The sequence below is a fragment of the Xyrauchen texanus genome, chromosome 1, assembly GCF_025860055.1.
Source record: "Xyrauchen texanus isolate HMW12.3.18 chromosome 1, RBS_HiC_50CHRs, whole genome shotgun sequence".
NCBI lineage: Eukaryota > Metazoa > Chordata > Actinopteri > Cypriniformes > Catostomidae > Xyrauchen > Xyrauchen texanus.
Window position 1 is genome coordinate 7,269,042 of NC_068276.1, and position 26,544 is coordinate 7,295,585.

A 26,544-nucleotide genomic window follows, 5' to 3' on the forward strand; every position below is an offset into this window, starting at 1 on the left:
CATAGAATGGTGAACAATTTAATTAAAAATGATAGGACTTTTGTTTGTGTAGCTGTAAGCAAATATGGGTTAATCTCACATTAGACATAATATATATATATATATATATATATATATATATATATATATATATATTATGTCTAATGTGAGATTAACCCATATTTGCTGGGTTAATCTCAGCAAATATATATATATATATGGATAGAATAGGCTACATGGAATTTGTACATTTAAAAAAGCTAAAATGTGATCTAAAATTAAATATACATTTTTACAAACTATATAGCCTATACAGTTAAGTGCAGAAGTCTGCATACCCGTTTTGTTTTTATAAGTTTACTCATCCCTTTTAGAATGTATAGAAATAGCCTATTAGAGATCAAAGATTACAACATATTATGTAGTACTGCCCTTCAAAGGGTACATAGCACAAAATGTACTCTTATTTACACAAATCATCCAGTTCAAAAGTTTGCACCCCTTAGTTCTTCTTGTGTTGCCTTCTTGAGCATCAATAATTGTTTGCACCTTTTGTAATAGTTGTGTATGAGTCCCTCTATTGTTCCAAGTGTCAAAAGCTGGATCTCATCATATAGCCACTGAAGAACTCAAATGTGCAGAAGATGCACACGGTTACTCATGTAACCTGGTTCCCTGAGATGAAGGGAATGAGACATTGCATTGAACACATTGGGGAAATTAATTTTCCACTACCAAGTTGAAGACCTTGTATCATAATCTCAATCTTATGATCCAATGGTATTTGTGCCCTGTCCTTTTAGGTTTGAGATTCTAACCCTAACCCACCACACATCATTTCTTCAGAATTTACTGACTGAAGAACAAGAACACATCACTCGTACCTCGAAACTCTGAAGTAGACATGCAGCCAAGATGTCTTGTTCCCTTCATCACAGGCAACTGAGGTTACATGAGTGACCGGAGACGTTCCCTATCGATTCAGTTCATGAGGCATTGTGGTGAACGTTTTGGGGAATGGAGTCCCATCACGCCGAACTATGTAGCATCATAGATGAGATGCACCTGGTTAGAAACACTTAAATTATTATGTATAGGAGGTCGCAGGCCTGTCAGGTGGTGACTTATTTTAATATGTCTTCAAGTGAGTATGAAAATAATTACCCCACATGATGAAAACTAGTTGGCAATTTAATCTTAGTCTGAGGATGTACAGTATATGAGTCATAAAATATGCACAGTATAATTTAACCCCTTCACACCCAGAGGTAGGGAGGTTTTATTTTTATTGGTAGTGATTGTGACTTCTAGTGGGAGTAAATTGGATAGCGGCCTACACAGACGACTGCATTAAAATTATAACAGGTAGCCCACCCGTTATAAGGAGATCGGGCTCACCCGTTGGGTGTTGGAATAGTAAACTCTCTAGACAGAGAGGACTCGTGAGGCGATGGACACCACGTCTTGGTTATAAAACCTTGTGAAAGTGTTCTGCGAATACCATCCTGCTGCAAAGCCTATATCCTGTAGGGATACACCATTGTCCATGCCTCTGGTTGAAAGCGCTTTTTCGCCAATAGGGCATCTCATGCCCTGTGATTCATAAGCGAGGGCGATTGCATCAACGATTCAGTGAGATAGTCTTTGTTTGGAGACAAGACATGCCTTTTGTGCATCCTCTATAACAAACAAAGAGCTGATCAGTCTAAACTAGTGAGTGCGCTCCACATATGTGTGCAATGCCGAGGCATGGACTCCACAAGACCTCTGAAGGTGTTTTGTGGTACATTATCTTTAAGTCCTGTAAATTGCAAGGTGGGGCTTCCATGGATTGGACTTATTGGTCCAGCACATCCCATAGATGCTCAATCGGATTGAGATCTGGGGAATTTGGAGGCCAAGTCAACACCTTGAACTCTTTGTCATGTTCCTCAAACTATTCCTTAACAATTTTTACAGTGTGGCAGGGCGCATTATCCTGCTGAAAGAGAACACTGCCATCAGGGAATACCGTTGCTATGAAGGGGTGTACGTGGTCTGCAACAATTTTTAGTTAGGTGGTATGTGTCAAAGTAACATCCACATGAATGCCAGGACCCAAGGATCGCCCAGAGCCCAGAGCATCACACTGCCTCCACCGGCCTGCCTTCTTCCCATATTGCATCCTGCTGCCATCTCTTCCCCAAATAAACGACACACATGCACCATCCTGCATCCTGTCCGCATGATCTAAAAGAAAATGTGATTCATCTGCATTCTGCATTCTTGATCATATAACTTTAATTTGATAGATTTTTTGAAAAACACATTACTTAAGTTTTTCCACTGATTGTCGAAATCCCCAATTATTGGCCCATATTTCTACTTCTTTTATAGCATTCTGCATGCTTTCTTCTACATATGATACATTTCTACCCCGCTTCCATAAAGCACCATCGTCTTCATATAACGCTTTTCCAATCACAGGCCCAACACTATTAAAAATATAATTTATCATAATGTTGAACAATATAGGACTGCAAACACTACCTTGGGGGGGGTACCATTTTCGATTGCATATATCTTTGTGTATGATGTATTCACCTTTACTTGAATTGTTCTATCAATTAAAAAAATATTTAATCCAATTAGAAATTTTCCATTAATATTCATATTACCCAGTTTGATTAGAAGTCCTTCCTTCCACATCATATCATATGCTTTTTCCACATCTAAAAACACTATAATTAATATTTCATTATTGACCTGAGCATTACTTATATCAGATTCTAAACTTAAAATGACATCCGTCTGTCTCCTATATACAAGGTCTAATAAGGGAATGGAAAACAGGAGAGAACAATAAGGAACAGATGGCAGTGATGAGGGCAGTGCAATCTGGGTAATGTAGTCCAGGGAAAACACTTCAAAATAAGAGTCTTGGGATACACGAGGGAGACAGACTATGAGTCACCTCAGTCACCCCCTTTAAGGGGTGACTGAGGTGGGCAGGAAGATACAGGTGAGGAAGGGGACCCGGAAGATGACCAGGTGGACAGCGAGGAGACCCCAGAGAAAGGATTGTGTCTGGAGGTCTGGGGGGGCCGCCTCAGGGTAGAGACTGGGTCAGGAGGTCTGGGAGGCAGCCTCAAGGCTGGGATAGAGTCAGGAGGCCTTGGAGGTGGCCACAGGGCCAGGACTGGGTCAGGAGGCCTGGGAGGCCTGCGACTCATAAGCCAGGGCGATCACATCAACGATCCAGTGAGAAATTCTTTACTTGGTAATGGATATTCATTTTGTGTGTCCTCCATAGCACACAAAGAGCTGGTCAGACAGTCTGAATTGGCAGGTACACTCAGCGTATGTGTGTAGCGCTTGCAAAGGGCATAACAAATGCAAGGACTGTTCCTCATCCAAATTAAATGGAGGAGGGGAAAAAGGCTTGAACGTGAACCACCTGTGCTCTGAAGGGTGTGGTTAGTACCTTAGACACATTTGGACCCGGACCAACTCCAGACAGAATTTTCAACTGACAGGTTTTGCAAATCACCATAATACGGTCTTAAGAGAAAGAAAACATAATTCAACATAGTCTAGAGGCTCGAAGGGTGGCCCCACAAGCACTTTTAGGACCAAATTTAGGTCCCAAATCTGGACTGTAGCTGGGCGAGGGGGATTAACCAGCCCATCCCCTTAAGGAATTATGATTAAATCATGTTTGCCTATAGAGATGCCGGCTTCAGGTGCGTGATACGCAGATATAGTCTCCACATAAACTTTGAGCATTGATGGAGTGAGCCCTGTGTCCAAATGCTCTTAAAGAAATGTACAAATTTTAGGTATGTGGCAGTTCACTGTGTCTGTGAAAAACACCAGTTAGGGAATACATTCCATTTGAGAGCGAAGGTTTCTCTTCAGTGGAATTTCCCATGGAGTCCCATGCAGTATTTCTTCCATCTCCAGAAACCAGGTCTGATTGGGCCTTTTCGGTGAAATTAACAGAACTGTTTCCAAGTCCACTGGGGTCCGAAGGCCAGCACGTCCTGGCGACTTATATATGCCACTACTGTTGTGTTGTCCAAACAAATCCGAATGTGGGGATGCAAGATATCGGAATAAAAGGCTCTCAAAGCTAGAAAGACAGCCAATAGCTCTAGGCGGCTGACATGCCACAACCATTTTACACCTGTCCAGGTGTTAAAAGTTGAGCATCCATCCCACACCATGCCCCAACCTGTGTTGGATGCATCTGTGGTAAGTTCTTTCCTTCTGAAAATTTGAAGGTAGAAGGACGGCGCTGTCCATGGTGCTAGAGCAGCCAGACAGTGGCGAGTCACCACGATGCACATGCGCCTGAGGCTCCAACCTCAATGTGGAACATTGCTTAAGTCAGACATGAGAGATCTCATGTGTAACAGACATAACGGTATGACAGCGGAAGCTGCCAATATAAAATACAGCATTCTATGAAATTATCATGTTTTTCCAGTTTGAACTGAGACAGACACAGAAGAATGGTCTGTACACGCTGGTTCGTGAGGTGTGCATACATGCTCACGGAGTTGAGACAAGCTGGCTGGCTGGGGAAAAGTTTGCTTTTAGCCCAGTTGATATTAGAGCAGATTTTTTATATGGCGAAGCAGCAAATCTCTGTATTCGCTCAGTGGTGCCTCTAATTGGCTGGTAATAACCAGTCGCCGAGGTAAATTCAAAACATGCACACCGTTCATTTTCAACGGGGTGAGCGCTGCATCGATACATTTCGTGAACGTGCGGGGAAGCCAGTGACAGACTGAAATGAAGGACTTTAAATTGATATGCAGTTCCCTCGAACGTGAATCTAAAAAGCCGGTGAAGCGAGGTGGCCGGCGTATAATCTGAATCGTATGACTGTACTCGATCGTTTTAAAGACCCAGTTCTGACACGCACGTGAGGACCACGTATTTGCGCAGTGGGACAGCAGGCTTATTAATAATCTGAAACAACCTCAATCACGTTCTTTGTGTGAAGATTACGAATTTGGGCTCGTAACACCGGCGCATCTTCAGACGGAATTATGGAAGACAGAACACCATTTAAAGTGTTCTGTTTTCCGTGAAAAATATGTTCACACAGAAACAAAATACTGAACAACATTTTGAACAACGATATTCCTTTTCTGCAGTGGGGAAGGGGGGAACAGCATTGTGTGTCAAGAGCGATTTTGCCTTGTGGGGGCTGAGGCTGCTGCCTTCATTTGGGCCACGTCTTGCGTGGCTTTACCTGCGGTTCGGTGGCGATATTTGGTGGCACTGAGGCAGCAGGCATGGGGTTTTTAGCCGGGCGCTAACCTGAGACAGACCGAGAGAGAGCCAGTTAAATGTCTCATAGCCTGTGAGTGTTGCTGAGTTATGACATAGCGCTCTCTAAATCTATCCACTGAACCACCGAAAAGGCCAGTTGTAGACATAGGAGCATCAAATAGAGTGGATTTTTCCACAGCATGCATTTCCGTGAGGGTTAGCCAGATGTGATGATCCAAAACCTCCAGGTTGCTCATTGACTTGCCAAAGGCCTGTAATGTGACATTCGTGGCTCGCAGCGCTAAACCCGTAGTGGTGCAGAGCAATTGTAAAGTTTCTGGATCGTATCCATTTGTTTGAGGAGCTTAGCTTGGAAAACTTAGAGCACCGCCATCGCGTGTAGTGCTGAACCAGCTTGGCCCGCCGCTGAGTATGTTTTTTCAGCCAGTGCGGACGTCAGTTGACACTGCTTGAATGGAGGAACGGGGCATGATTTCCACGCCCTGCTTCTCACCAGGCAGAGATGTGCCGCAACCGCCTCTTCCACAGAGGTTATTTGGGCATAACCTTTGTCTTCCCCATGCTCACTTTAGTGAGAAGAGTGGAATTGTTGTGCAAGCGAGCTGAATAGGGTGCATGCCAGAATTTTGTCAGTTTGTTATGAACTTCCGGGAAGATCTGGGCAGATCTGCGTAATACGGATGCTTGACAGTGTCCGGACTGCAAAAACCATTCATCAAGGTAAGATTTTTCAGGTTCCTCTGGAGGAGACCACTCGAGATCCAGGCATGAAGCATCTCCTTGTCATTGGCATGTGCATGCTCCTCGTCCTCACTGGGAAGGGGTGGCAACATCCTCCATTGACCACTCGCCATACATAGCAAGAGACATAATATCATCCCCAGCGTCAGAATCGCCGAACATGAGGAGGCCATGTGTTGCTGCTGAGGGCCGAAGTATGTAATGCACATACTGTATTGGAAAAGACACAGCATTAGAGTAGTAGGGGAATGAGGGGTTAGCGGCACATGTAAAAGCACAAGGTCCACCTCAAATTCAGCCTGTTCGATCTCGTAAGGCTGAATTGTCCCTCAGAATGAGGGCGATTCACAAGCAAAGCGTCTTGAGACTCATGCCCTCACCGTGAGGGCAGCCTGTCTCTATGAGAGCTGCCTCTGTGTGGGCACGGCCCAGACAGTGAATGCAGATCTCATGCTGATTTGATGGTACAGAACGACATCTTTAAATAGATACACGTAAAGTGGCTCTTCTAGTTATATACATACAGTATATATATCTATATTTCTATACACACACACACACACAAACTTTATAAGGATTTAAAACTCCCTGCAGGATACTGAAGCAGCCCATTCACCAGCGAAGCGTCAAGGCGGAGTAAATGTTCGCTGGAACACAGCAGGGGAGTGGAAAGTCTTCTTGTTGCCATGAAGATCCAGCCCACTGACTCGTGTATGTCGACGGCAAAGTAGTAGAAGACTTTTAGATGAGAGATGAATTGCTGTCTTGAAGGAAGAAAATTCTGAGGAATGGTGTTCACTTTCATACTGAACACCAATTATTTTGATATTTTTAGCAAATATTTATAGTAAAAAAGGACTTGAATATTGATCTTTTTCTCACCCACAGAAAAAAGAAAGAAAAAAGAAATTCATACACATCTGGAATGGCATGGAATTTTCATTTTTAGGTGAATAATGCCTTTGTTTAAAGCATACTTTTCTTTACATTGTGTAGGTTGGGCTGGATATACTGTATACAGCATTGTGAAATAATTAATGCTTCTCAACAACTTCTCTTGGTGATGTAGCTTGCTGTGTCATCACAAAGTAAAGCTGCTCCTTGTTCAAAGGATGTGTTCTTTAGGAATGTGTTTCTTGTCTCTACTCTCACGTTTCACACAGTTCAAACATGTATGTCACCCCCATGTAAGGTAAAGAACTATTTAATTGGTGAGGGTCCAGTGGAATGTGTTTTTTCTGGACCATAAGAATGCTGAACAATAAACTTAGAAGAAGGATTTGATACCATTGTTTGTCTGTGTCATTTCTTTCTTCCCTCAGCTAAGCCGTATTGAGACAGGGATTGCAGATCAACAAATTAAATTAAATACATTGGATGACAAAATTATCTAACAAGCATTTATTCTTGAAAAGTATTGAAAAGCCTTAAATTTTATTTTAATAATTGATTACATTTTAATTGTGCATTAAAGTGGTAGTTCACTCTTAATTTACTCACCCTAATGCCATCCCAGATGTGTTTGACAGCCTTATTCATTGCTTTTTTTGTGTGGGTGAGAAAAATATCAATATTCAAGTCCTTTTTTTACAATAAATCTCCACATTTGATTAGTCCTTACCAGTAAATGTCTAAATGTGAAAGTTGTCATGTGCTGTGCAAAAGACACTTAAGATATTTCACAAAAACAGTTGTCTTAAGATGGTTATTTATATCTTCAGTTTAAGTGTGTCAATAGGAAAAATACATTTTAGGCCCACAAACATTACTTGTGCAAATAGAAAATATTAAAATAGAAGAACAGGGTGCTCTGTAAGAGATGACATTGCCCCCACAAAGCCCCCCACTGAACATCGGGTCAGTCTGAGATTACATAAAGAGACAGAAGCAGTTGAGACAGCTGAAATAGATAGAAGAACTGCAGAAAATTCACCAAGAAGTTTGGTACATCCTATCTGCCAACGACGTGTCCAGGTGTACCTAGGAGAATTGGTTGATTTTTTTAAAGGCAAATGTGGTCACACCAAATATTGATTTAGCTTTTTTTTATGTTTACTGGATTTTGTATGATGTTAACTGATAAATGAAAACTATTTATGACATTATTTTGAAGACTTCCTCACTATGCAACATTTTTCACAAGTGCCTAAAATTTTGCACAGTACTGTATGTGCAGGAAGAAACGCAACATAAAAATAACTACTTCGATTCCACATCTTTATTAGCTGTACACAGCTGAATAACAACTGTGACAAAAGAGCATTCAGAAAACATTACCTCACGTTTCCAACTGTGTTTCCATTCTCTCTCTCTCTTTGTATTTTCTTCTACATTTATTTTGTACCACAGTGCCACCTTTTGGCTTTAGATGTCCAGAACAGGATATGTCCAGAACAGGATATCCTGTTTTTTAGGATCCTTATTTTAACAAGATAATCTCTCTCTCCTCTTTTTTTTTATATAATTTTTTTTAAGTCCAAGCAGACAGGGGGTTTAACCTGTCTCCTAGGTCTCATGAATACATCCTGCCTAACGCAGGTATCCTCCTTGTTTAATTCTTGCCTTTGTTCCTGTTCCTGATGCACATCAGCATTACCAGTCAAAGATCCTGATATCACCCCATGAGACCTGTTTTTTTATTTTATTTTTTTTTCCCCTACAGAGTCAAGCACAACAGATGAGGAAAGTTCACCATTCCATTCAGAGTAACAGTTCATCATTCAACTCCACATCAGACATTTCTGACTCAATCAGTTGAATCACGTCTCTTGTACAGTTTTCATGTCACGTTTAAAAAATAGTTCTGCTGGGGTTTTTCCTGTGGTAGACTGGGGAGTGCTTTGATAACTGTGATAACTTTGATAAGTTATGAATGCATATGGAGTGGTGGTGGCGTAGTGGGCTAAGGCACATAACTGTTAACATAACTGTTAATCAGAAGGTCGCTGGTTCAATCCCCACAGTCACCACCATTGTGTCCTTGAGCAAGGCACTTAACTCCAGGTTGCTCCGGGGGGATTGTCCCTGTAATAAGTGCACTGTAAGTCGCTTTGGATAAAAGCGTCTGCCAAATGCATAAATGTAAATGAATGCAGTGCTATAAATGTTTTTATTTTTCCCCTTTTCCAATGCTTTCTTTAGGTTTTACAACAACCTTTCTGCAGCCCCATTTGATGCTGGATGAAATGTGGGGCTTCGGATGTGCTACACCCCATTCTTTTGTAAGAATTCTTGAAATTCATGTGACACAAATTGTGGACAATTATCAGATACCACTTCATCTGGAAGGAACCATGTAGCAAATTATTCCCTTACTACTTTTCAGTAGTGGTGCTAGACATCAAAGGCACTTCAGGCCAGCATGAGTAATTGTCTGTGAGCACCAGGAAATTGTGTTTTCCTTTTTGAGCAAAATCCAAGTGTCTCCTTTGCCATGGCCTATTAGTCCAGTTCCAATGATGCACTGGTGCTGTGGCAGGCTGATTTCTCTCGACTTGGCAAACAGGGCATGAACTGACTAAAGCTCCTATGTCCAAAACTAGTTTTGACCACCAGAAATGACTATGAGCCAAGGCCTTCATTTTCACCATTCCCTAGTAATGTAGTTCTTTTAACATTTGTGGTCTTAGCACCTCAGGTATCACCACTCTGAACCCCCAGAGAATACACTCTTCCGTGAGATCTGTACTTCTCAAGAAGTATGGCTATAAATCATCATCCTTTACATGTTTTGGCACCCATTCAAAGTAAAATATTTCACTTTCTGTAGCACCGGGTCCTGTTTGGTCTGTTTTGATATTTCTTGTGCTGATATGGGCATCATATCCATTAAAGAGACTCTGAAGTTTAACTTAATTTCAGCAAGGTTCACTGTCAATGTTAAGTGTGACAACGCATAAACATTGCTGTGTTGTAGAGAGGGTTTGAACTTTATTTCATATTGATATGCCGCTAAAATTAGCGACCATCTCTCAGGGTAGGGATGCCCGTCTTTGGCCCCAGTATTTTGACCAAAGGTTTATGATTAGTAAATAGCTAAACATTTCTTCCATAGAGGTAATCATTGAATTTTGTCACTCCGAAAATGATGCTCAAGGCTTCTTTTTCAATCTTTGAATAATTCACTTTGGTCTTGGTTAACGTGCGGGAAGCAAATTAAATTGGTTTATCAGTACTATCTGGAAATGAATGCGATATGACAGCTCCTACACCGTAAGGGGATGCATCACAAGCCAATATGACTGTCAATTTCGGGTCATAGTGGGTAAACACCGGCGCAGAAGTCAACAGTGTTTTTTATGCTCAAACGCATCTTGACATTGTTTCGTCCACTTCCACTCAGCATCCTTGTGCAGTAATGCCGTAAGTGGTTTAATCTCACTTGACAAATTTGGCATGAATTTTGCATAGTAGTTGAATATTGCTTGGAAGGATCTCAACTCTGTTACCTTCTTAGGAACTGGGGCTCTGTCAATACCTTCTGTTTTCTCAGGCACATGGTGCAACTCCACTGCATCAATAACATGTCTGAGATATGTCACACAGTCCTGATTCTCTTTTTTGAGACTAAGCCCATATTCTTCTAGTCTTTGAAACACTCATTTCAGATTTCTCAAATGTTCTTTTGTGTCTTGTCCGGTAATCAAAATGTCATCCAAATAACAAACATCCCCATCTAAACCTTGCAACAATGTATCCATGGTGCGCTGAAAATGGAGAGTGTGCTGGCAAACCCATAGGGCAACCGATTGAATACCTATAATCCATGCAGCGTATTAACAGTGAGGAAGGGCTAACTTCCCTCATCCAATTCCAATTGGGTGTACACTTGCATTAAATCCAGTTTAGTTAAATGTTTTCCACCCGCTAATGTCAAGATAAAATTCTGAGTTATGGGTAACGGGTACTGGTCTATGTCGAGCCAGGGGTTGATTGTCAACTTGTAATCGCTGCATTTACGAATGGAACCATCGCTTTTCGGAATGCAAACCAAAACAGTGCGGCCTACTCACTGTGGGCTATAGGAGAAATAACTCCCTGCTGCTCCAGCTCTGTCAATTTTTTTTCGACCACTTCTTGAAGTGCATAAGGCACCGGCCTCACCTTTGCAAAATGTTGCCGTTGCCCCGGGTTCCACTCTCAATTTAGCAGTTACCAATTTTGCACAGCCTAAGTGTGAACTGAACACAGACTTGTGTTCCGCACAGATTTTCTCAACAGGATCACCTATTTACTTTACTCGAATCCAGTCTCGACCCATGAGGGCAGGTTCTTTACTGGCGGACACTATCAACGAAAGTTGTAAATCTTGTTTCCCGTTTTGCACTCTGACATTTGTTTTACCCAACACTTTGAGTGGGTGTATGTTCTCAAACTTAAATCACAGGTGTGCAACATAACCCTTTTAGATTTTGAACGGTACAAACTTTCTGAGATATCCAAGAGATGTCCAAAAAGTCAATGATACTTTTGTCATGTATGTGCAGGAAGAACACAACATAATCCACATCTTTATTTGGTGAACACAGCTGAATCACAACTGAAACAAAAGAACATACAGAAAATATGACCTCACGTTTCCAACAGCATTTCCATTCTCACTCTCTTTGTATTTGCTTCTTCCTTTTATTTTGTACCACAGTGCTACCTTTTGGCTTTAGATGGATATAACAGAACAGGACATGAAATATCCTATTTTAACAAGATGTCACTTAACATTGATGTAAATACACTACAAAAGTGAAAATCACTTGCATCCCAGAATGTGGAAGAGAAATTTGAAGTGTAGATTTCCATAGACTTAAATGTTGATCTGTTTCTCACCTACACCTATCATATAGCTTCTGAAGACATGGATTTAAACACTGGTGTCGTATGGATTACTTTTATGCTGCCTTTATGTGCATTTTGGACCATATGAATTCTGGTCACCATTCACTTGCACTGTGAGCACTAACACAGCTGAAATATTCTACTAAAAATCTTTGTGTTCTACAGAGAAAAGAAAGTCATATACATCTAGGATGGCGCGCGCACACACACACACACACACACACACACACACACACACACACACACACACACACACATGTTGTTCTACCTATCACTATTATGAGGACTTTCCATAGACGTAATGATTTTTATACTGTACTGTGGCAGGGCGGAGGGCGAGGCCGGGTCGTGATCATACACACCCGGTCCCGTATTAGGCTAATCAAGCCTCTGAGGTATAAAGGTCGACTGCAGGGTGTCATGCGGGAGAGAGAGATTGTTAGTGGACATGTCCGTCATGTGTAACGGTATTCAATGTAAAGGAGGAGGCGAGAACCGGCTTTTCAATATAAATAATAGTTTAATAGTAAACTTAAAGAAGACACAAACACACACACAAGACGGACATCGATCTCTCTCTCCCTCACGACACCCTGCAGTCGACCCGTTATATCTCGGAGGCTTGATTAGCCTAATACGGGACCGGGTGTGTATGATCACGACCCGGCCCCGCCCTCCGCCCTGCCACATGTAGCCTACAAACTATAGATTCTATACCCTAAACCTAACCCTCACAAAAAACGTTCTGCATTTTTACATTTTCAATAAAACATTGTTTAATGTTTTTTAAGCTATTTAAATTATGGGGACACTAGAAATGTCCTCATAAACCACATTTATAGCATAATACCCTTGTAGTTTGTAACCTAAAAAAATCTTCGTATAGGTCTTCGTAAACCACAAAACATGCCCACACACACACACACACACACACATGTTGTGTTTCCATGTTTTATGGGGACTTTCCATAAACATAATGGTTTTTATAATGTACAAACTTTATATTCTATCTCCTAACCCTAACACGCGATAAAAGGTATCTTTTCCATGTTAATCAGAGTTTTTGTCCTAACCAGACGCGACGGCGACACGCGAAGTTTCTAATTTAGAAACGGTTCCTATTTCTGCGACGTCGCGGCTGACAGATCCGCCCACACAGAGATCTCATTGGATGGAAGTTCTGCGTGTCATGAATATTTAATCATCAAACATGACGACGAGGAACTGATTGTCGAAGTTCAAAGGCATTCAATTCTCTACGATAAATCCCACAAATTCCACAAAGACATCAGGAAAAAGGATTCCATCTGGAGAAGTATAGCTGAAGCATTGAATACACATGGTAAGTTAAGTTTAGACTTTCATCTACAGCGAATGAATGAATGAATGTAGCATTTAGATATAGTAGGCTACTAATGACGCATCAACCTGTGTAAAACAAATTCCGCTTTATTTTCAATGTAAAGTAGAGTGAATAGGCATGACGATTTGTGTCCCTGTATCCAGGGGTGTCATTCCAGACAATCTACTGAAATACAGGCAGGGTGGGGAGTCGCAATGACAATGACAGTAGTCCGAGCTGTGCACACTCGGCGCGCGCGAGGCAGATCTGGCCGCGCCCGCGCTGCTCGTAGTAGAGATATTCAGAGATATTCAGAGGTAGTCAGTATATTTTGTTAATGTTTTGATTTTTAATAATGTTATTTCTTGATTTGATTATGTCCTTACCCATTTCCAATGCGAGTGCGGGTGCGGGCCAGCAGTGCGCTTTCACAGAGAGACTCCGCCCACACGCTGTTCTGAATGGCTGTGATTTTTGATTGACGTGTGGCGTCTCACAGTCGCGTCGCGTCTAGTGTGGACAGACACACTTGCTGTCGCTGGAATTTTATCGCGTCGCGTGTAGTTAGCACACGGTGTAACAGAAAACTTTCTGCATTTTTACATTTTCAAAAAACATAATTTAGAATGATTTATAAGATGTTTCCTCATGGGGACTGACAAAATGTCCCCACAAGGTCAAACATTTCGGGTTTTACTATCCTTATGGGGACATTTCCCCACAAAGTGACACACACAGTTTGTCATGAAAGATCTTCGACGTGTGTCGGGTAGTCAGACAGTCACAGGAGTCTGGAGAAGTGCTCGAGACCGCATACTTATTCTCACAGGCAAAAAAAGAAAAAAAGAAAACTGGATTCGTCATCGAATTCTCCATATTCTGCAAAACGAGAACCTGTGACTCATTCTATGGACTTCAGCAATGACATCTGTCTTTCACAAGAGGAAGAAACTTAAGAATGCATGACTTCTTGTCTAAATCTCGCCAGTATATTATGGAATTCAACGGCCAAATAGGCACTATCAACTGCGTCAAATGCATCGCGACATTGCTTGAGTTCCTCGTGTGCTGTTCATTATTTTATTAGTAGCGACGAACCCGTTTGCCCTCAGAAGTATGACGCATAAACAATGTTTAATACTGGCTCGGATGGGAGATCTTTTCGATCTTTTTCCAAGAACTTGGAGGATTTTGACTCTGTACGGAGTGTGCTACTTTACAGGTTGGTATAGTTAGATTAGTTAAACGGTTCATCTCTGATAATATACTATGCATTGGTTTTTTCCTCACCGACACAGTTGCAATGATTAATGCTGAGCAGAATTTTCTCTCGCGCTTGCATGCAGCAGCGCGTGCCAAAGGGTATGGGGATTTAAGACCGTGTGCACTTTGTGCGTCCAAAACGATAAAAACGTTGACCCACTGCAGCTATAAAATACAACAAAATAGTTTGTTTAGAAAGTGTGTAACCGGATTAAATAAACAGTGAAACACAGTTTGTGAAAATTTCTTTCAATTTTTTTTTTTTTAGAAGTAATAGGCAGTCACAATAGGAGCCTTATTGCCCACGGGGGTTTTACTAGTAAACTTTAAATAATACAATTTAGTATTCCACTGTTGTTTGGAAGCAGCACGAGTCATTTTACTGTTGTGCTGGCGATGTGTTGTCATTTCTCTTAACACGCTGTTCAACGAAAGCTTTCAAGTTGCTATAGCGACGATCCCATTTGCCCAATCACGGATTGTGGAACAGGTCACGTGGACTTTGAAGAAAGACCCGTATGGGGCCAGCACTGCGAGACGTTATCGCAGTTCTAAAGAAGAAACTAGCGTCACACGGGCGCGAACATCGTTTATTGAGTGGAAAATGTGCTAATGGCTTCTAGAAATTTTCCAGCGGGAGATGAGTTACATTTCAAGCCAGGCGCAAGCGAAACTACGGAGGATAAAGGAGGAAACGGGGAAAGCGAAACTGATTCTAGTGGATCAAGTTACAGTTACTCACACTCAGATTACTCGGAGTAAGAAACGTCAACACACTTTATAACAATGCATACTAACAACTGCAAAATACACTTCCTTGTGAAACTGGTATAACTTTGTAACTGAATGCAAAATTGTTGGCTATATTATTCAATATAGAAAATCTAATATTGTTTTTATGTTGTGGTTCAGTTTAGTAGTGGTCTATACCTACCCACCTTTTAAAAAAGAGAGGAAAAGGAACTATAGACCGCGTCCCTTCTCTGCCCTCTCTCATTTATAGAAGAATTTCTGTTTCCAATTTAGAAAGTCAGCCATCATAAATAATTACATGCTATACACCATCTTTAGTGAATTTCTGGACTTGGTTGCCAAGAGCAAACCACCAAAGTAGTGTAGCTGAATTTAGAAAGGGAGAAGAAAACAATCTCTGGCTGAAATTTAGGGTTCTGTTTTTTTGGGAATGAACGAGAGTATTCTGTTTCAAAGGTTTGGGATGTGTGGTTTCCCCTGGAGCATTCGGACTCATTGGTAATGTGGTGTTTAGATTAGTTTGTGCTTGAAGACAATTTTATACCATGTCTTGCTTCCTCATCATTTGGAGCTGGAATGTAGTTTGTGGCAAGAACTGAAAGAGCAATACTTCCTTGCTTTTTATTAAACATCGAGTTACATACAGTTCTTTTAAGGCAAATTCCATATATTAAAATGTGTATAGTTTTCATTAAGCAGATGCTTTTATCCATAGTGACATACTAATGAGGAATACAACAGAAGAAATTCATCCTAAGCAAGCAGTAAAAAGAGAAATGCTGCAATACAAAGTTGCAAATTTCTCAGAGAAGCACAAGTAGAGAGGAAGGTGAGAGACAGTGTTTAACAAAAGTTTTTATTTATATCTTTTTTGAGAAGAAGAGAGTTATTGCATCAGCAGGATTGGGTCAAGTGCTCACAAAATATATACACCTTTAGATTTTTCTTGAAGGAAGCTAGAGAATCTGCTGCATCGATGGAAATCGACAGGTCATTCCACCAGTGAGGAACAGTTGAAGTGAAGGTCCGGGAGAGTGATTTTGTGCCTCTGTGAGATGGCACCATGAGGTGCCTTCTGATTGTAAACTTCTGGAGGGCACACAAACTTAAAATAGTAAGTGTAGAAAGGGGTGTGTGGAGCCAGTGGTTGTTCTGTTAGCGAGGATCAATTCCTTGAACTTTGAGCCAGTGCAGTTTGATAAAGAGAGGCGTGACATGCACTCTCTTGGGCTTGTTGAAGACTATTCGTGCCACTGCGTTCTGGATCAATTGCAGAAGTTTGACTGCCAGAAGAGCATTGCAGTAGTCTAGTCTAGATAAAACAAGTGTCTGGACAAAGAGTTGTGTAGCATGCTCAGCTAGGTACGGTCTGATCTTCCTAAAGTTATACAGCACAAATCTGCTTAATCGAGGTGTTTTTGCGACGTAGTCTGTGAAGTTCAACTTATCATCAAACACAACACAGAGATTTCTGTATGTTCTCTAATGCTGTCTTTGTTTGTTGGTGCAGTGACTTGGAGCCAGAGTGGTTGGATGATGTCCAGAAGAATGGTGAACTCTTCTATCTTGAGCTAAGTGAGGGCGAGGAAGAAGCTCTATTGGCTCAGGTCTCTGCCAGTCAGTCCGCTGCCACCAATCATGTGCATTTCAGTGAAAAGGAGGCAGAGATCATTACTGACGATGGTAAAAAGCAAACAGTCTCCAGCAATAAATCCGAAGCAAAACTCAAGAAATTCGCCAAGATACTGAGGCGAAAGCGGCAACCGTCTCAAAGAAAAACCTCCAATGGAAAAGAGGGAGGGGCTTCCCAGCGGCTCACGTCCATCTTGAAGAATCAAGCTGGGCAGCGGTCCGGTGTTGTGGTACAACAGCAGCATCTGAAGGACGTGTGTGTGTATCTGAACCCCAAGCGGCTCTGCACTGCCTCACTTCCATCTCCAGAGAGAGGGGGCCTGCTACAGGCCTTGCTGGGTGTTGTGCACCGGCCAGGAGGAAATTCAGGGAAAAGGGGGGGGGGACTTATTATCCATGGCCTGGTTCCACACAGTCCTGCCAGCAAGTGTGCCGAAATTCTTATTGGTAAGTGAAGCTAGACAATGAGTTGAGTATTTTTACTCTTGAATTACAAGAGTAAGTATTTTTCTAAGCAATCAGACTTGTGATTTTCACCTGGTGGATGATACAATAGACTTGAATAGATTGAATTTCATAGAGACTTAGCATAGCCTAGAAAATCTTAGCAACTAACAACAAGGGTAGGGTATCGTGAGCTACCTTACAATACGATTCACATTTGCAATACAGTAAAAGATTTTTAGAAGAATATTTCAGCACTGTAGGTCCATTCACTGCAAGTCAACAGGGTCCAAAACTTTGATGCTCAAAAAAGCATATAAAGGCAGCCTAAAAGTGATCCACAAGTCTCCAGTGGTTAAATACATATCTTCATAATTGATATGAAAGGTGTGGGTGAGAAAAAGATAAATATTTAAGTCATTTATACTATAACAACTGGAGTTGAATGGATTACATTGTTGCTGGCTACTTTGGACCTTCAAAGTTCTGGTCACCGTTCATTTGCATTGAATGGACCAACAGAGACTTTGTAAATCTTTGTTTGTGTTCAGCAGAAGAAAAAAAGTCATACACATCTGAAATGGTCTGAGGGTAAGTAAAGTTCTGAAAATATGCGTGTCTACTTGATTCCAGCTATTGGTTGTACTTTACTATGAACCAAGTCGTAGAAGCCCCTCCTGTCCTTTTCCGGAAGAGAAGGGGTAATACTCGCGGGTTTGCGTTACTTGTGCAAACGTGTGTTTAAACACACATTTTTAATCCAGTGGTCAAACTCACACTAGCAAAGTGAGGCGAAAATCTTCTTCGCATTGTATGTGAGTGCACCATAAGTGCGAGTAAATGAAGAAATAATTGACAGTTTTAGTAGAACTAGCCTATTCCTTTAAAATTATGAAACTCGAGAGAAAGACTCAACATCAGTTTCAGTCTCATGTAAGGTTCACTTTGCTTTTGTCCAGTACAATGCTCATTTAGACAACCTGCTTCTTAGATCAGTAGGAAGTTATATAAATACACACATATATAAAAAATATTGATACAAGGATTAAGTGTGGATGCAATATTGCAAGTAAAATAATTAGAAATACATGATTGTATTGCCCTTCTAATGACAATTTAGAACACCATAGCAACTTCATAATAACGCACTGGCAACCACCCACAACAACCTAACATTGTGGCAGTGAGTTTTGCATGGGCACTGCTAAAAATGTAGTCACTGTAATTGAACTGATACATAAAGTTGAGGGTGCAGTGCACATTTTTTCTCACACAAATGGCTGTTAAACAGACTCTGGTTTTATATTCACATTTGGTAATAAAATCATGGAATGGGAAAAAATAAAATGACGTGTACAACCCCCACCTCAGCCATATATTCTGTGAATTTTTTTGTGTTGATTTACTCAAATGAAATGAAACGAAAACCCACAGATGCTCTCCTTTCTCCAAGACGGACCAAAGAAATTCCAGATGAATTACACTACCCTTTCCCCAGCTTTTTACGATTGTTTCTCAAAGGCTTGTCCATACTAAAGCAATTAGACTGCTTAAATATCTGAAATAGCTGCAGGAAGTCTTCGCATGCTACAAAGATAAGATCTACCAAATGTAGGTGTACATGATCTTTGATGAGAATGTGTTTTTTATTCAATATCTTATTGTAGAGAAACAAGTTGCCTATCTATTTGCTTGGGTAATGCATTGGAAAAGCATATGTTTTCTGTGAAGTAGCAGTTGTTGATTGCCAACACTGTTAGTGATCTTTGAAGAGAGTTGATTTTTTATGTCTTCTGTAGGTGATGTTCTGGTTGCTGTGGATGATGTAGATGTTACCTCAGAAAACATTGAGAGAGTTCTCTCCTGTATACCCGGCCCCACACAGGTAGGTGTATTTTTGTGAGACCTTTTGCCTTTTTTAACATCCCATCAGAGGGGGTTGTTCTTTTATGAGTGTAAGAGTTTCAATGTTTTTATTCTTAAACGGTAATTAAAGTTACAGCATTCACACACTCATTATGAAGATAACAAATGCTCTTCTCTGCTCTTCTAACTCTTTGGATTTTGGTGTTAAAACAAAAATGTGAACTAACCCTTTAAGATGAAATGTTTTGTTTTGGGCTGTTGATTTAACATGTTAATTTAGGGCTGCAATGGTAAATGTATCTGCACAAAACCGAATGGATACAGGGCTTTCGGTACAGTATACGCAGTCACACGAATGATTACATATCCTAGCATGTGTGAAACCAATTTTAAAACAACAAATATCAAACAACACAACCCACGTGGAACACGGGCCGCACAATACGAAAATTTAACAGAACAGAGGCCACACGGTACACTAGAAACTGCGGATCAGATAAATGCATGTGAAGTTTATATTAGCTAGCTTGCTATTTTCCCAACTGTGATGAAACTAAACAAAATTTAAATATGTCAGACTTTATTAAGCCAGACATTGAAGACCCACTGCTATCTCTAAAATCTGTTGTTTGGGAGCATAATGGTTGCTCAGTAAGCTACAGTAATACTGGGCAACAAGTAGTGAACAGGACGAAGGCTGTGTTTCGGCTCTGTTTCATTGAAGTCGGTATGTCTCAAGAAGCACATCTAACATGATGACTCATTTGCTGCGACATCATCCACATGTGTTTCTTGAGCTTACGGGAGCAAAGCATAAACAGCCTGTGCAAGCTAGTCTCGCCACGGTGTTCAAGCAATCTCTTGCAGCAAGCTCAGACAGAGCTAAAGCGATAACGAATGCCATAGTATTTATTGCTGCAGATAAATACTCGTCAAGAACACCGGATTTAAGCATCTGCTTAACTTACTTGAGCCACGTTATAAAGTTCCTACAAGAAAGCATTTCAGCAATTCTGCCGAATGCTAACAGATCCGCCCTCTCATCTGATAATGTGGATATTCAGATTTTCCTTGTAAAAAAAACTTGAAAATTGAATGATACGTAAGTGGTGAGCTGAAAGGCGAAAGACATATAAATCTGCACTGCAAATGTCTAAATTTTGTTAGCTATTATAATTGCAATTTTCTTTACTTTTTTTAATTATGTTTTTATACAATGGGCATATAAGAGGCTCTTAGGTTTTGTATTGTAATTTCGTTGATTAAATATACAAAGTGCAGTCATGTATAACTGAGCCTTAACGATAATTATTGTTGCCCATCAGCCATTGTGTTTTCAAAATAAATAATTTAAAGAAACACTCTTTGTTTTCCCTGCTGTAACGAAACCGTACCAAACCGTGACCCCAAAACCAAGGTACATACAGAATTGAATTTTGTGTACCATTGCAGCCCTAGCGATTAATTATATTTAAAAGAGCTGACACAGTATGAGAGCCAGTGTTGTGCCAAAGTCTGACTGCCTGCCAGATTCTGACTCTCCACTACCTGATTGGCCCTTATCCCTCAAGCCTAACCCTAACCTCATTGGTCCGTACCCCTAAATCCCATCCCTACGCCTACCCCTAAACATGAGGATTCTTGAGAGTCAAAATTCAGCACTACACTGGGAACAATCGTGCTCAGATTCAGATCGCAGCAAATGTGCCCAGTTTGAAAACCACCCAAGTTTATCTTGCCACAGCATCCTAAAAACTTTAGCATTTTGACACTAAAAACCAGTCAGATGTCCATCTGACTCATATGTACGTTTGTAGAAAATATGCAGAACGGGAAAACGCGTCTTGTGAGAACAGGACAGGTTGACAAACTTACAATACAATGACTTCTAAAGCCACTTTTTGTATTGTCTAATAAATGGTTCACTCGTCTGTCACAATAATGCAATATGAATATGTGATTTCTTATATTATGATACAAATGTTTATAATTTAATTATTATGTACTGTTTATATTGAATTCTTTATTCAGGGCTTCTTTTTTTTTTAGCAAATATTGATATGCGATTAATTCGATTGTATTAACTTGTTATTCATTTGATTTAAAAATGTCATCGATTGACAGCACTAGTTTTGTTTAATCCTATCTATTTTGATCATAAATGAGAACCTGTGAGAATGACACAAGGGGACAATTGAAAACAACATAGCTTGCCAATTTGCAGCAAGCAATTTGTTCGGTCTGATCTCATGAATATTAAGTTACCATGGTAATATATTTTGAAAATGAAATTACATGCTTTATTACACATTTTGCTGCAGTTTCCCAGTGAAATATCCTGCAGGGGGTGCCAAAAATGAGTGAAATGGTGTTGTAATCAGATGAGGTTTAAAGGTGCATGTTCGATAGAGGTTTTAATGAGTAACACGGACCTCCCTAACCTAAAACTTTAACCTAATCCTAACCAATAGTGCCTCATTGTAAATGAAAGGTGAACAAACAGGCATCCTTTCCCTAAACCAACACCTAAACCTAACCGATAGTGTCCTAAAACAAAATGACAAATGAAAAGCTAATTTTCTGAAGCAACCACATCATATCGTGTCACTTTTATGACACTTTTGTCTCACATGTCAGCTTGCATGCTAGATTGGTCTCGAACCACAAGACTTCAGAGTTCAAAGTCCAACACTCTTATCAGGTGAGCTACCGCAGACGCTAATCATTTTGGAATAAGTGTGTAAATGTAGTTGGGTCTGTTATACATGTACCTGGATAACTGATAATCTGATGAAGATTTGTTGAGAAGTCTTATCTAGACTTACAATTTCTGCCAGGCAGACGATACAACATGCAAAAAAATCCCCTAGATGTTTTTTTCTATAAGCGTATCTAGACACTGCTTATTTCTGTGAATCCTTTTTGATTGATCGCTTCTCAAGCTGGTTGCGTTCACTCATCTGCATGAAACGAAGGGAATGCTGAAATTACAGAGTACTGGTGCCCCAGCAGAGATGGCGGTCATAGCAGTGCTTGTTTTTGGAGGCCACAGGAAAAGTGCCATTACTTTGTGGAGTAGAAAAGGGGAGAAAGTGATTAAAGGAAGAGAACAAATAGCAAATTACTCCATAGAACTAAAAAGGGAAGCCAAAGCTATTATCATATTAGAGTATAGGAACACTCTTGTGAGGTTGTGTGAACCTTGCCAGAGTTCTAAAATAAACTGTTTGTAGGCCAGTGATCTATGTAATTATAAGGTAAACGTTGTCTAATTGTAAATTTTAAGACCAGTCTTTTGAGTAACTGTACCACAAAAACAGAACTATCATTTCCACTTTGATCTCTTGGACATTGACATGAACAATGTAGCGAATCAGCTCTATATTCTTCCACCATTAGGTAGCGAATCAGCTCTATGAAATATTAATAATCAATCATAACTTGTTATAATCGATTATGAATATTTAGATCAGTTAATCGGGTTAACTTGATGTAGCTACATTAACATTACAACCAAATACTCGGTTCATCCCGTGAACACTCAATTTTGGTTATTAATTAATTAATTAATAGAAATGTACATTTCCGGGGCAAGGGAAATGTCTTTCTTACTAAGTATTAAGAGCAAGTAGTCAAAATCTATGATTAGTGACTTTAGATATGAGCTTGAGACACAGACAACTTTACGTGTGACATGAACAAGACTTTATTAACTAGACTAAACATTTAAACTACTCTAACATACATATACATACATTCATACAGTTTACCAAGGGAAAGAGGGCTGAAGCAGAATACAGGAAGGCAAGAAGTTATAGCATTGTTTGAAGTTCAGCAGATCAACAGCCTGAGCAAACCATCATATTAGTTCTGACACGCCTTTTTAGAAAGGGGTTAAGGATACTTAATGTATCAAATAATGAGACTAAGTTTGATACTTGCATGTCCCATTTGAATTAAACTGTCCTGATGCAATTTGTTGAGGCTCCAGTTGATCTTTGATGATGTTGTCTTGATGAGAGAGAACCAGTGAGAATCAGAGACAAGGCCGTAGCCTGGCACACGCTTGGGAGTCCTTGGGGCCTTCTAGTTTGGCATCATTCAGCGAGAGAGTGAGAGAGCACAAGGCTCAGAGAACCAGAAAGCAAGAGATAAGCGACAAGAGAGAGGGCTAAGAGCGAGGGCTAAGAGAGCGAGAGGAAGTGGGCGCAGCAATTTTATACCCTCAGGAAACAGGTCCCACCTCTCATTGGCTCGACCAATAAGAAGGGTTTGAGTTCTAGGCGGGAATTTGGTTTATTGCTCTTTGTTGTAAAATTGCCCATTGCATGTGCAAGAAAGAAAATAGGAAACATACTTGTAATACTAATATGTTGTTGTTATCGACATATCATGTACACAGTCATTTCAATCTTCAGAATACCAAGTTATAGAGACCAAATATGCCACACATATGATTTTGGTTAACCATAGTATGCAAAGTCTGAAACATTAACCCATTAGTTTGCAAGAAAACATAGATCAAGCACATTTAAGGGAAAATGTGAGATGGCACATTAGATACATGTCAATATTTATCACATGGATATATAGAATATATATATAGGATTAACAGGGTTCATTTCTCTTTCTCAGTAAGAGAATGAAGTGAGGGTCAGCACTTCTCTGAACATTCCTTTGGAGGTCGTAAAAGTCTCCCTTACTCTGGGCATGAGAGAGTTCCTTTGTCAAAGCTCATTTGCATGTTTATGACAGTAAGAGATTTTGGGCTGAATGACTCAAAAGATAGTAAAACATCGCGTAATATCATTCTACAGAGATCTTATATTCGAATTCAGCTCGGACAAATCGTAAGGTTTAATTTGATACCAAGAAACATGTGTTTAGTACACTTAGAAAGGGAATATACACTGAGGCTATTAAATATGAGGCCTCAGAGTTTAAAACACACAACTAAACAGTTCTAACGAGTTTGATATACCTCAGAAATACACAACATACAGGGATTACACGTATTTCATTAGCAATATGCAGTTCTGTGTTTAACTGAAAAACACACACACACACATTTTTACGCTCAAAGTTTCCCCTTCCTGTCCACACGATAAGCACGTGGTGAGCATGCGGATGTCACATGCGGTTCTCTGTCAATAGTTCATTGTCTCTTTGTCAATACATTTATTGTGCTTGTGGAGACTGGTTGGCTTCTTTCAGTAATTACGGGAGTTTTTAACAGTAAGTTCTTGTTTGTTCGTGAATCTGTTAAAGCCACTGATCCTCCGCCATACCTTACAGTCCCCTTTTTCGCCAGGTGGTGTCCCTGTTGGAGACATCATCGGATCGACAATCATCACAATGGCGGATGGCAGGTGAATCATGAGGGTTTTGTAGAAGGTGGTTGTTCCACGGTGGGTGATGTAGACAGTAGCCACATCCAGGTCTCTGCAGCAGGTGCAGAGGCAGCAGGTGCCTTGACAGTGTGTCACCTGTCATTATGAAGTCAGTTCGTTTGAGGCAGGTGCTTTTTGTGGCTGCAGGGAGTGGTTATGGGCATTGTGTAGTGTGGAGAGAGTTTCAGACTGACCTAGTACTGGTAGCAAAAGGGCAGCAGGTGGCCGTTCAGCCCTTGGTTCGGCACCTAGTCACCAGGTGTCTGAAGTCTGCAGTGTTACTCTGCTCTGGCAGCAGTGCTGACTTGAGCTTGCCTGAGTGGTGTTGGGCAAGAGTCAGAGGTTTGTTCTTCCCAGTACTCCTCAGGGGAGTTCTGTTCCAGGAGCTCTTTTGCTAGTGCTAGCAGCTCTTGTAACTCAGAAACAGGCGTTTCTAGCTGTCTTTGTGCAGCCTCTGTTTGGCACCTGTTTGAAAGGTGTACAGGAGGATGTTGTTGTAGACTGCTGTGGGACGTCCTGTGGTGTTTGCTGGGTGAGGCCTTGTGTTTGTTAAAGGCCTTCTGTGTCAGGTCACGCAGTTGTTGGATAGGCATTGTGTGGGGGCAGGCCATAATGCCTAAATGGTGACTTACCATAGGATGGAGGTTTCGGAGGAAAAGGCTCTTGAAGCTGGTGTCCTCCTCCATCCCAGGTTTGTTGCGAGCTCGAGTAAGCTCGCCTGAGTCTGTGGTAGTAAACATAGGGAGATTCATGCCGACCCTGTTTGGTGTCTAGGGCAGCGATCAGTCCGCTTTTAGACTCTGAGAATTCCCTTATGATGGCTTGTTTCAGCTGCTGGTAGTTAGACTGGATGTTTTCTGGCTGTCGAGCCAGAAAGCGTCGCAACTCTGGGCTGGATGTGATCCAGATCAGATGAAGTCTATCTTGATGGTTCACACTCATCAAAGACTGCAGGTGAAAGTCAATGTCTCGCAGGTAAGCGTGGACGTCGTGGTCTCCTGCAAGCTCTGGTGTAAATGCAGGGATATGTCTGGCCATTCGGTTGAGGTCTTTGAGTGTCGCTACACGTGTCGCTTCAAGATTCGCCTGAATCAATCCTTTTCCTCCGCGGCTGCAGAAGCTTTAAGGAAACTGTCCGAGGACGTGTTAAGCAGAGGGGTTTGTCTCCCCTTTGTAACTCTGTGCTTGGCTGGGGAGGTTTCTCTGCTGATTGCAAGTGGGGAGTGAGATGTCTCTCCTGCTGTGGTTCCTTTTGCAGCAGGTAAGAGTGTCTCAGTTCTCGTTGGACCATGTCAAGTTCATCTTTGGTGTTTTCCAGCTGCTGAGTCAGCACTTTAACTTCAGCTCTGGACACATTCAGTTGACCTTCACAGGCCATGATTCTGGCATCTTTGTCCAAGAGTTCAGAATTTGCTGTTTTTAACAGTGAATCTTTGTGAAAAAGTACCTTTTCCAGGTGCTCTCTGGCTGTCTTTTCCAACTGCTCTTGTTGTTTAGCAGCTGTCAGAGCCGCTTGAAGTCTGTGGATTACCTCCTGTGACTCCCTTCTGCCAGGGTCCTTAGTGTCTGTCCTGAGCCTCCATCTCTAGCTGGTCTATGCGGTTTTTAGCATGTGTCAGCTCCGCTTGGGACTCAGTGATCTGGCGCTTGAGGTTGTTTACCTCCTGTTTCAAACCTGTGAGTTTGTGGGCCAGGACGATAACCTCAGTCAGATATTTGTGCTCATACCTCTGGTTTGAGTCGTCTGTCATTAGTTCTTTTCCCTCGTTTTCCAGTTGCTTTTTGTTCTGTTGCTGAAGGTCGTCAGCAGCCATGGATAAAAGGGTGTTCCTCAAAACACCTAGCCAGTCCTTTTGGCCTGCCATCTGGGCAGTTAGGCTGAGCATCTGCAACATTTTGGCACACTTCTGGTGAGAGTAAGGGCAAGAGACTAATGCAAGATCAAACAGAATTTGGAGCTAAAGGCAAAGTGAGACAGCAAGGTGTATAATGTACAGCTAGGTTTTGCTAGGTGTGGTT

The 26,544-nt window shown here is 41.1% G+C and overlaps 1 protein-coding gene across 3 annotated transcripts in view; it reads left to right on the forward strand.

The window, feature by feature from the left end:
- Nucleotides 1–13,846: 13,846 nt before the first annotated feature.
- Nucleotides 13,847–26,544, forward strand: part of LOC127647694 (protein inturned-like) — a 57,203-nt gene continuing 44,505 nt past the window's right edge. For 2 of the 3 annotated variants that reach the window (XM_052132152.1, XM_052132232.1), the window contains exons 1-3: nucleotides 15,027–15,198; nucleotides 16,704–17,272; nucleotides 19,069–19,154. In XM_052132152.1, coding sequence (XP_051988112.1) covers nucleotides 15,053–15,198; nucleotides 16,704–17,272; nucleotides 19,069–19,154 — 801 coding nt within the window. In that variant the 5' untranslated portion in view covers nucleotides 15,027–15,052. Of the gene's footprint in view, nucleotides 14,400–15,026; nucleotides 15,199–16,703; nucleotides 17,273–19,068; nucleotides 19,155–26,544 lie in introns of those variants that run through there. The other variant, XM_052132299.1, reaches the window with a different exon arrangement.